The sequence below is a fragment of the Catharus ustulatus genome, chromosome 1 (genome assembly GCF_009819885.2).
Source record: "Catharus ustulatus isolate bCatUst1 chromosome 1, bCatUst1.pri.v2, whole genome shotgun sequence".
In the NCBI taxonomy this organism is placed as follows: Eukaryota; Metazoa; Chordata; class Aves; order Passeriformes; family Turdidae; genus Catharus; species Catharus ustulatus.
This window is the reverse complement of record NC_046221.1, coordinates 21,534,287-21,546,742: the sequence shown is the minus strand read 5'-3', so window position 1 is coordinate 21,546,742 and position 12,456 is coordinate 21,534,287. Positions and strand designations below refer to the sequence as shown.

The 12,456-nt window shown below is 43.5% G+C and overlaps 1 protein-coding gene across 1 annotated transcript in view; it reads right to left on the bottom strand.

Moving 5' to 3' along the window:
- The window catches only part of MINDY3 (MINDY lysine 48 deubiquitinase 3), a 59,943-nt gene extending 49,776 nt beyond the window's left edge, over positions 1 to 10,167 (bottom strand). The window contains exons 1-3 of the mRNA XM_033063384.1: positions 10,002 to 10,167; positions 2,577 to 2,656; positions 410 to 467 (exon numbers count right to left, since the gene is read on the bottom strand). Of these exons, the coding sequence (XP_032919275.1) occupies positions 410 to 467; positions 2,577 to 2,656; positions 10,002 to 10,098 (235 nt within the window). The 5' untranslated portion in view covers positions 10,099 to 10,167. The remainder of the gene's footprint in view (positions 1 to 409; positions 468 to 2,576; positions 2,657 to 10,001) is intronic.
- Between the last annotated feature and the right edge of the window lie 2,289 nt (positions 10,168 to 12,456).

Here is a 12,456-nt window from a genome sequence, read left to right as displayed (position 1 = left end):
CCGTGCTGCCTACAGGGAGCCAGGCTCCACCCGCGGTGCAACAAAGTAGCGATTTGTAACAATCGCAAAATGCCGACTTTGCAGCTGCTCGGCTCAGCACTCTGGCAGGCACTTCTGAGGTTGTATTAGCCGCTCCTGATTATTAGCCGCATTTCCGGTTTAGGAGCAAAATCTTAGTCAAATTGGTGCGGCTTGTATTCGTGAAATTACTGTATTTATAAAACACAGAAGTATTAAGGACCAGCATAGACCTCATAAATAGGAGTTCTGAAGCATGTATAGTATAAATATGATATGGAAGCACACGAAAAACAAAATATGAAATATTTCAAATTTTTTGAGCTAAGACATGCTTTACAAATAAATTAAACGGAAAAATAATGAGATGGGAAAAAAGAGTTCTCAGTACCTGGACAGTCTCTCCAAGTAGATTTTTCACTGGTAAAAAGCCTCTTCAAAAGAAATGCCTTTGTTATGAAAGAATAAAATATTATTAAAATACAAGACTACACCACATTTATATTATGTCACAAGCTCTAGACCAAAGCATTTTTGTGTGGTTTTGTAAGTTTCAAGTTGTTTACCATTCAAAACAAGACTCTGAGCCTGCCCTGTTTACAAACTTTTCCCCATCAAATCAGCTGCAATTGGCTTCATAACTACATTCAACATCACTGAGTTTGAACTTCAAGTACACTTCAAATACACATAGTGCATCCTGGCATACACATCCCCAGACTCACAAGACTGCAGGAATGGAGGCACAAATATTTTTCATTATAACTGATGAGTAGTACAAGACATCTCTAGTCACTAACACAAACTCCTTTAGCAGTTAACAAGCGCACCCCTTTTAACCATTGCAATTAACCTGCAGATCAGGTTAAAGAAATTCTATGCATCTCCATATCCCTGCTTTGTTTTATTATCAACGCTAATGCTGCAATTAAAAAAAGATATATGCTCTAAGTTACAGGGAAGGAACAATGGAATAAGAAACTTCATGAAACAGTCTTGGCGTCTTACAAAGTAATTAGAAAACCCATTTCAGGTATTTTTAGCACCTCAGAAACTGCTGGTTCAACTTTAACTGTTTTCCTGACACACTCACCCTATTCTCCCATTACAGATTTTTTGCACACTGTTCAAGTAATTCACAGCAGCAGCAGGCACTGCAAGATCTGTTCCATCCCTTCCTCCTTCCGTAGCTGGAACTCAATTCACTTTTAAATATGCTTTAATTACTTAATTTCAAGAAAGTTTAACTACATCACTTAAAAAATACTTATCTACATGAACATTTTATACACTAAAGACTTGGCACTGCCTTTATAGAGGTGGCTGGTCCTATTCTTTACTCTCTCCAGTCCCCCACGCAAAAGACTTGCAATTCTAACATCAAAGACCAGACACTGCATATGGTTTTATGACCACAGCACTAGAGAGAGCCAAGCTATAGGGTACGATTCACAGTAAAACAGTTTTTTATTGATTCTTTGCCACTTAAACAAATGGTGCTTCTTCCTGTGGTACAAGTCTTTCGGTGGGACCAATGTTAAGAGTGGCAGAGGTTTTATGACATTATACACTCCAGACATTCAAACAAGTCCACAGTGTCAGTTGTCTGACCCAGTTACCTTCCAGTTCATGATTAAATTCACTCTGGTACATGATTTAAGTATGTCCCATATCAGTGGACAAGGCCTCCAATCAGACTGAGACATATCTGTAGACTCTGATCTGTGTTTAAGAGGAACCACCAGCAGGTTACCACAAAAAGTAATCTGGTCCACGACTCAAAACCTGCCTGTTGCTACAAGGTGCTCCTATGAGACTGAAGAGCAGCCACAGTCAAACAAACTACTCCAGCAGAACAGATTCAGCCTGCAGGTCCTACATCCACCCAGCAGTCAGAACTGCCCTGACACAGCACTGCAAAGAGCACGCATAGCCTGCAAGGTACAATCAAGCTAGAAAACAACAAAAAAAATCACAAACACAGCTAGTTTAACACATCTGCAACACAAGTGAACCCTAAATTATCGGAAATAAAATATATTCACCTGGCATATTTTAATTATCCTGCTAATAGAACTTTAAAATTTTAATTTTTTCCCTTTTTAGTACACAGAAAACACTGTTAGATGCAAAAATCAACTACTTCAATATTTCTAATACAGAATTACAAAAAAAAAAAAAAAGAGCAGACATCGTGGTACAGATATTACCCTTAGGGACAGGGAATTCAAGAGATGTGAAAGGATTAGGATTAAATTTGTATCTGGTCTCTTCCTGCTCCCCTTCATAATGCATTTCTGATTTTGAAGTTACTTCTGCTTGGATGAGCCTGTTGCATTTCCTCAAACAAATATCCTTCTGCAAAATTATAATTCAAAACCAGCTTGTGTCCCTCCCTGCCTTTTTACAGAGATGTTGCCTCCTCCACATTTTAATTACGAAATAAAAATACAACTGATCTGCAATTTTCTTCATATTTATTTTAGCTACGAATAGATAAAGAACAAATTTTGGGCGCACTGATTTTAAACCATTCCTATAATAAAGGAAAATCTTACCTGCACAGGTGCTATCACTGCACAAGGGCCACCTTCAAATTGTTCTAATGCAGTTGATTCAGAGTCACTAAAGACAAATCCTGCCAAATGAAAAAGGATTTTTAAAAATGAAATATGTAACCAAATATGTATACTCTTTCCCTAACAGAAATGATATCTGATTTATTCACCTTTTAAAATCACGTTTTTGTTTCCTTGATAATGTAACTGCATATGGTTAAACTATCTGAAGCAAAAGTCAGGAGTACAGATGAAAGGACAGAAATTAATTATTTATATCTGCATTTAAATCATGACCACCAAGGTCCAACAGCTAGGGTTTTAAACAAAAGAATTTCCAGCCTAAATAATAGGTTTTATTTTATTACAGCTTATTTCTTATCAATAAATTAAAATTTGTGTATTATTTTGTCTACATATGTAATAAAAATACATCTTGGAACCTTCACTGAACATATATAATACACTTCTATTCCTGATGAATGGCACAGTTTGCCTCCCACTGATCTCATTTCTGAACTGTCAGTCCACCCTACTAAGACTGAAATATGCTGAGTAGCTTAAATATTCACTTGCAACCACTGAATCAAAACTCTTAATGGTGTTCTTTCACAGAAGATACACTACATTTACTGATATGCAACATCACCTATTTTCCCCCTCCAGCTTTAATGCATTTGTATTTCAGAATTATCTTACAGTCACATAATAAAGCAAATACTGGAGCAATTACAGCAAAATTGTTTCATTACCACCTTGCCCTTAAAGTTGTCTGTAAGATAAGTGACTCACAGCTTTCATTTCTCATGGATAAATGCACATGCAGTTACCTTGACGAAGCTGACACACAGCAACTTAGAGCAAGTGGTGTTTTGCACTACCCTTTTAAGGAATGATAAAATTGTGCCGAAGTCATTCTAGTTCACTGTAATCTAGAAACCATGCAACTGTAGTCAGCAAGTGACCAGCAAACATAAGCAAGTGGGGGCACACAGAAAGGGGATACACATGCATCTCATCACAGAGTGACAGTGTAAGTCTCAGCAGAAAGTTCAGTGCTACTTTCCCACTATTTCTCCTCTTCCCAATTCTGTAGGATTACATGCTGCCTTAACAAAAGCATCTCTAAGCCCTGGATGAATTTGAACTGAGGAAATGCATCCCCCACACTACAGCATGGCAAGTACATCATCCCAAGCAGCATGAGATAGGACAACTGCATGTTTTGTATGCCATACTTCATCACAGAATAGTAGCTGCTCCACAACAATGTGAATTTTTTGTTTTATAAAAGATCAGGGTAGCCTTGGGGTTTTTGCTGTACCTGACCAAAGGCTCCAGGTTTATTTTTAACCACATGGGCAAACGTGCACACAAAGACATATTTTTACCCAAAACTTAGGTGCCTATGTCAAGCCTACGTACTCAGATCTGGCATTACCTGATGTAGCAATGAAGCTCCATTAATTCATACTTGAACCAAAGTTTGCAGTAATGCCATTTCACTGCCCTGAAATATCATCAGTCCTTTCAACTTTCTGAATTGGTTTGTGCAGGCTTAGAATATTAAAAGGTAAGTCCTCCTCTGCTTTGAAGCATTACTGCATGCCATCTAAGCACACTTCAACAAGAGCACTTTTTTAGTTGTTTTAATGATTTGTTTCTGCAGAAAAACAACATACTTGAATGTGGTACCACTAAACCACACTTAAGAAATCTTGAATTTGCTTCACATTCTTCAGGCTTCTTAGAGAACTGTCTCAGCTTAACCCTGCTCTGTTTTTCAAAATTGCTTCCTAAAAACAAAGAACATCGAGTGATCCACCAGATTGAATATAAATTCAAGACAATATAAAGTCGATATCACACAGAATTTCACAGAATACAACCACAGGCAAAATAGATAGAAAATAACCCGAAGAAACACTTCCTATTACTTAAATGCTACTTAATGCTTAACACATATTAAGATTCTAAGAGTTGTTAAACAAAAAAAATGGTCTTCAGGCAGTATGGTCTTGCTCTTTTTTAGAAGTTCTACAGAATTGGAAGACAGTTCACGTAAAATTTCAGAAATCAGCATTCCGAACTCCATCTTGGTTCAAGTCTACCTCAGCCTAAAATCTACCACACCTACTTACCTTTTTTAATCTCCACAACAGTCACATTTTGGGCAATCTCTGTAAACACTCATCAGTCCCACACTCTTCCTTATAACTGGCCACTCTTTAAGGCCAGAGTAACTTCTGCTTACTTTCTCTCTTAACCATTTGTATCTATCATACATCTCTTTTTACTCAAGATGAAATTTCAAAAAGAAAAAGATGTAACACAGCCAAAATAATATTTTTTAAAATTACAGTAATTTCACGACTATAAGGCGTACCCTTTTGACTAAAATCTCCCCCCAAAACCGGAAGTGCGCCTTATAGTCCGGTGCGCCTTATCTGATCTACAAAGTTGCGACATTTGCCACCCCGGAAGTGAGAGCCCGCCAGCATCGGGGCCTCCCCCGTGCGGGGCGGGCCCCCCGGCATCGGGACGGCTCCCGTGCGGGGGGTGTGAAAGCCGCAGGAATAGGATCAGCTGCCGCGCGGGAAGGGGCGAAAGCCGCCGGAAGCACAGCGGCCGCCGCGCGGGGGGCGGGGAAAGCCGCCGGAAGCACAGCGGCCGCCGCGCGGGGGGGGGCGAAAGCCGCCGGAAGCACAGCGGCCGCCGCGCGGGGGGGGCGAAAGCCGCCGGAAGCACAGCGGCCGCCGCGCGGGGGGGGCGAAAGCCGCCGGAAGCACAGCGGCCGCCGCGCGGGGGGGGGCGAAAGCCGCCGGAAGCACAGCGGCCGCCGCGCGGGGGGGGGCGAAAGCCGCCGGAAGCACAGCGGCCGCCGCGCGGGGGGGGCGAAAGCCGCCGGAAGCACAGCGGCCGCTGCGCGGTGGGGGGCGAAAGCCACCGGAAGCACAGCGGCCGCCGCGCGGGGGGGGCGAAAGCCGCCGGAATCACAGCGACTGCCATGCGGAGAGGGGGAAAGCCGCCGGAATCGGAGCGGCTGCCGCGCGGGGGGAGCGAAAGCCGCCGGAATCGGAGCGGCTGCTGCGCGGGGAGGAGGCAAGCAGCTGGAATCGGGGCAGGGGTGGCACGGTGCAAGCCTGCCGGCATTGGGTCACCCGGAGCGCCAGGGAACTCCCAGAACAGTGGGGCCCTGAGGATGCTGCACGGAGCGGCGGTGGGTATAGCCCGGACCTGCCGGGTACAGGAAGGCCCGGGAGCCAATGGCTGCCGGATTGAGGCAGGGCCTCGGCCAGCAAGCACGCGGGAGGAGCTGGGGGCGGAGCCTCGCTGCAAAAAAAAAAAACGGTGCGCCTTATAGACCGGTGCGCCTTATCTGATCTACAAAGTTGCAAAATGTGCCGGCTCCCGGGGGGTGCGCCTTATAGTCCGGTGCGCCTTATGGTCGTGAAATTACTGTAATCTGCCTTTTATCCATGAGTATAATTAGCATCATTTCCCGGCAAGAAACATAATGTCATTACCATATATCTTCCATGTCATTTATAACCCTATTAAACACTGCATCGACCTAATTTTTTCAACATCACTACTGTTCTGCTGCTTTAACTTTTGAGGCAATGTGGCAAGGAGAGGGAGTGGATCTAGATTCCTGTTGATAGTCAGTACATGGTGCAGTATTTTAAGTAATGACAGTGAGAAATCTGTCTTTACATCCTTTGTCCACTATAATCACACAACACAAAGTTTTATTCTCCTTATTTCCTCATTTATGAAGGGCCATATTTCTTTCTTATATCTAATTCTTAGCTCTTGTATGTACATTTTGCCAAAATTAGCATACGACTTAGTTACCCACTGCTGCCTTTCTTCCAATATGCCGTATCACGGTCCAAAGTAGTACAAAACCCATTCATTCTTCTATTATGACTACTCCACCACTTCTCTGCATCTTTTTATTACTAGCCTATTATATAGAAAGTATTTTTCCATCCAAAACACCATAGACATAAGTGTCATTTCACAAAGGATGCTGTGTCTCTTCTGTATTTTCACTCTCTACAAAACCCAATTCAACCTGAATGAAAGAGACAAGGGAATTAGCAAAGAGCATACAACACTAGCCAGATCCAATCTAGCTATAGATTGCTGATCCAATCTAGCTGATCCAATCTAGCTATAAAGATGTTGAGCTATTCACTTTTTGCCCTAGAATCACAGAATAGGTTGAGTTGGAAGAGACCCACAAGGATCAAGTCCAACTTCTGTCCCTGCACATGACACCCCAAGAAGTCACATCATGTGCCTGAGAGTGTTGTCCAAAGGCTCCTTAACTCTGTCAGGTTTGGTGCTGTGACCACTTACCTGGGGAGCCTGCTCCAATGCTGAATCACTCTCCGGTTTTTCAAACTTTTTCCTGATACCAAACCCAAACCTCCTCTGACTCAGCTTCACACTGTTTTCTCAAGTCCTGTCACTGGTCACAAGAGTGAAGAGATCAGCTCCTGCCCCTTCACTTCCTCTCATGTGGATGTTGAAGACCAGAATGAGTCTCCCCTCAGTCTCCTCCAAGCTGAACAAACCAAGGGACTTCAGCCACTTCTTACCAAGGAAGTGCATTTCTTTTTCCCTTTGGGATACACAAACTGCCTGGCAGAAACACTAGAGTAACACATTATTACCCAACCATGAGGTTTACAACACAATGTTTCATTCTTTCTCTAGCACCGGGAATAGAATGATACACGTTTTGCTTGTGGCTTTGGGTTCTCCAAGCGTATCTTTACAGCAAAATGAAGCTTACTAAATTTTATGTGGGGAGAAAAACCCTCAATAAACAAAACACATTTTCCTGCCCACATAAAGGAAGGAGCACTTACCACAGCAATACCACAACAAAACTTCACTGAATGGGTTGTGGATAAAGACACAGGAAGTCCTGTAAAGGACTGGAGAATGTATACAAACTACCTGGTACACTACCACAAAATTGGGCAACTGGAAGCTGGAAGATAATCCAGACAAAACTGACCTTTTTACACTGTATGCTACCCATATACACATAAACTATACTTCCCACTATGTTTTTGCAGTTAAATGCTTGTTTGAGAAGACCATTCTATATCTCTCTTTCCAAAAACCAAGAACACAGCTTATGTAATTCTGAAAAGAATCCTGTACACAAGTCTGCCAGACATTTATATTGGACAAACATGATGCCTCATGCCTTGAGGATGATCTGAAGAGCAGTTTTATGCATTAAATTTGTCCCTTGGATCAATGGAGAAATTTACTCCTCATACAGGTATGTTCCTTTAGGGTTCAATCTTCTCAGCTCCTTCCTAAGTCCTCGTATCTATGCCAGGAAACACCGAAGAGCAGACTGAAGCTTTGCTCTACATTCCTGTGTCTGCTCTGAGGATCCTGGTAAATGGAATCCACAAGGTTCTAACTGCAAATTCTGCTGCAATCATAAAGAAAAAAAATTCTGTAAAGAACTCCACACTAAAACTCTCACAACGATTTTACAGCCATGCATTTGTTAAGTCCAGAATAAAACCAATATATTTAAAGCTTCCAATGCAGTAACCTGAGGGTATTACTGCCACTAACTTCTAAGAGCACATCCACGTGAGTTGGGTCAGTTCTCTAAAGTATGATGGTCAATGAGTTTAGTGCCTACCAGGATTCCTGGAATGCACTGTCTTCACTGAGAAACTGACAGCTATCAGTCTTACCTACTTTTCCTTCCAAATGAAAATCATAGCTCTCAACTTCCAAAGGCTTTGAGACAGGATCAGACAATGATCAGCAAGCATCTGAAATAAATTCCAATGCTGGCACCACAATCCAAAGGAACAAACACAACAAAACAACACCAAACTAGTTATTTGATGCTTTCAGCACTCTTCACATGGAACAGGGACTATCTTTTAAACTTCCAAGTCTAGAAATAATAAAGCTTGATATATTTGTTTTTTTCCTTTTAAATTTTGATGAGTCAGTGTTGACGGGCCTCCTTTGCAGCAAGTAAATACTGCAGAACTTTTTCAACAAAATAGAAACTGAAAGCATTATGCAGCTACCCAAGGTAAGCGACTGGAATTGACTGTTTTGATTCTCAGCACAAGACCTCCAAACAGTCTAACTTAATGCCACGGGGTTTCGCTACACAACACTGATTATACTGGGAAGGATACAGGGAAGGGAACAGAAGCACTACACATTCTAATCACAGGACTTTCCCTAAAGACAGATTGGAAATACCAGCTCCATTGCAGAAACCACCAAGAACCCCAGAGATCTTTTCCATTAAACCCTCACTCATTCACAAGTACAGCATATTATAGCACACATTTCAATAAATTTTGCAACTGCTAAAATTTCTCATACAAACTACCTTTAAAACTTCAATTGTGGCAGTCCAACATGACCAGTTAAAGAAATAATTAAGCTTTTTAACACCAATTCTTCTTTTCTGACTTTGCACACACCTTGCACTGAAACCGCAACATTACCAAAACTCAAAGAGATATTTCAGAAAATAAATACATTTCAATAACCAGGTTTTTTTTTAGGAAAAGCAATGGCTTTGCTGTGCCTGCTTAAATCCCAGATCTTAGAGGGAGTTTGGCTTTTTTCCCTAACTATTTATCACTGAATTATCTGAAGACAGATAAACCTAGGGAAAAAGATACGAGTCTGGTAATACACTGTATCCGGTAATGAGGAGCAGCTACACAGCTCCCAATCTACTGAACTATGTAAATGACAACACCCTTGTTAAAAAAAAAAAAAAAAGAAGAATAAAAAGAAAAAAAGCAACGGTCAGAGAACACTAAGAAAATTCTGTTTCAACCAACTTTAAACACCTTACAAATACCGCAAGTTCCAGTGTTACTGCTGCTTTAGCTTTTGACATGTCATAATACTGGCATGTACCTGCTTCCATAGCCAAATGACCAGTTAAAAAAACAAATCTGTGGGTCTCTGCCCCAAACCTGGCCCCGCTTTTGCTAAGTCTATTTGTGACTCACATATTCTTCACAAAAAAACCAAAATCAAAGCACAACTTATGTTCGTTTCCACAAGCTATATAAAATCACGACACCAGACGCTGCTGTTATATTTAATAAATTCAGATCCTTTTCTACACAATTACAAGTCCCTGTGGAGATGTTTGGCTAAAGACGACCATGCTGCAAAAAACCGAAATAATTATTTAGCCACGGAAGCTGCCGCATCATTTTCCCGCGTGGGCCAGCGCGGAGCAGCCGCTGGCACAGGCACCGAGCGGTGCCCAGGGCTCGGCGCCCCCCCTCAGGTACACGGAGCCGGGCGCGGGGGAGCTGCGGGTGTGCCCGGCGGGCGGGCCGGGGCAGAGGGCGGGAAGGGCCGGCGGGGCACGGCGCACGCAGGTACCTTGCGCCCAGCGGCAGAAGATGGTGTCGGCCAGCCCGCGGGGCCCGGCCTTCTTGCCCCACACCAGGTGGACGAGCTCCTGGCCCGCCTCGGACATGGCGGGGCGGCGGCGGCCCCGGCGCCGGGCGGGCGCGGCGGCTGCGGCGGCTCCGGCGGCCCCTGCGCAGGCGAGGGAGGGGCGGTGCCGCGCGGGCGGGGCCGGGCCGCGCCGGGCCGGGCGGGGCGGGCCGGCCCTTCCGCTTCCCCAGCAGGCCCTGGTGCTTCCGCGGGCCGTGTGGGGGTGGTCAGCGCTCCGAAAATCCCGGGAGGAGGTTGTTCCATCAGGGATGAGTCTTTGGACCTTACAGTTCCCCAGCTCAGACTGTTGTGTATTCGTGCTTGGAATTCTTCCCGTGGTGTGCAGCCGAAACGTAGCTGCGGTGTTATGCCCACTTTCTTAAACAATTACTGTATCGGTAGGGTTGGAAAGGAGTGCCGGAGACAGAATTATACAATCATAGAATCTTCCGTGCTGGAAGGAGGCTTTACGAGCATCAAGTCCAACCATCACCCAGCCCTGCCACTGTAACCCTTAAAGCACATTCCTTAGCGCCAGATCCAGGCACCTCTTGGACACGTTGGGCATGGTGACTCCACCACCTCCCTGGACAACCCATTCCAGTGCCTGACCACCGTAGCAGTGAGAAAGATTTTTCTAATAGTAAAATCTGAATCTCCCCTTTGATGATCTCCTGATCAACCTGTCCAAGCCCTTGCTAAGGCAGAGTCACCTGGAGCCTGTGGCACAGGAGTGTCCGGGTGGGTTTTGAATGTCTTCAGAGAAAGACTTCATGACCTTGGCTGTGCCACTGCTCTGCCACCCCCAATGTAAAACAATTCTACTTCGTGTTGAGATGGAACTTCTTGTGTTTTAGTTTATGGCCATTCCTCCTCATCTTGTTGCTGGGCACCCCTGAAAAAAGCTTGGCGCCAGCCTCCTGGCACCCACCTTTGAGGTATTTGTATGCATTGGTTAAATTCCCTTTCAGTTTTCTCTAGACTATAAAGCCCAGTTCCAGCAGTCCCTCCTTGTACAAGAGATGCTCCAGTTCATTAATCATTTGTGTGGTCCACCACTGGACTCTCTCCAGTAGTTCGTTGTCTTTCATCATACTCTTAGTGCTTTTATAAAGATTGAGCACATATTGAGGCTGTTACATCTGCAATCATTCTGAATTAAATATAAAAATAGGCAATATCAAGTGTTTCTGAGTTTTCTGACATGTCATACCACAAATTGATCAGAAGATGGAGTGGTTGTACTGCTGATTTTTAAATGTTTTCAAGTAAATGCACAGTTAAGCATTTTCTGGCTAATTAGTGACAAGTCATCAATTTCCTTCAATCTGGATTAACATAATGGATTCTGGGAATAAATAATGCAATTCTAATGGACACTTTTTGATTTTTAACATAAAGAAAGAACTTGAAACAATGGGAAGGAATTTAATTAGAATTAAAGGCATCATGATAACAAAATCAAGTTCTATACATACTATAAGAAAGGCCATCGTGTTGCTACATTTTGTGTCTTTCAAATCAATAGTGCAGTAAAAAGCAAATTTTGTTGTAGTACTTTGAGTTTAATACAAGGTACACCAGACTTGAAACTGTAAACATCCCATGAGTAGGAGCACATTTATTTTAAAATGCGTTGTTGTATATACATGAGAAGTATTTCACAAAAATAATTGTCCAAATGATGCCGTGGTGCGAGTCTAAGTCAGCTCAACAAATTTCAGACTATCCATTAATAGGAAGGGTTTACAAGACAGAGGAAAGAAGTGCAAGTTTTAGGCCAGCTCTTCAAGTTCCTGGGCTTGTTGTAGAGAAGAAAATTTTTATTGTCATGGATGCTCAGGGTGCAATCTGAAAAACAATTCAGTAGAGAGAGGGAAGAAGGCACTGTAAAACAATGGTGCAGAACCTGCAATGGGGGGATGGCCACTGCTGTATCTCAGAGGGATTGTATGGCAGCACCCAGAAGCACCAAAAGGCTGAGAAAGCTCCTGCCCCACTTCCATCTCTGGTGTCTGGATCATCACTTCAAGAAAAATATTGTGTGTCTCCACAGAAGGGCAGTGAAGCTGGTGAAGGGTTTAGAGAGTCAGTCATGAGGGGTGGCTGAGGGAGCTGGGGTTGTTTAGCCTGGAGGAGGCTCAGGATGGGCCTTATCGCTCTCTACCTGAAAGGAGGATGTAGCCAGGTGAGGGGTGAGCTCCCAGGCAGGCAGTGACAGGATGAGAGGACATAGGCAGCACCAGGATAGGTTCAGGTTCGACATCAGGAAGAATTTTTTTATGGAGAGGTTGATCAAACATTGGACTGCCCAGGGAGGTGGTGGAATCACCATCCCTAGAGATGTTCAAGAAATGGCTGGACATGTCACTCCGTGCCATGCTCTAGTTTACAAGGT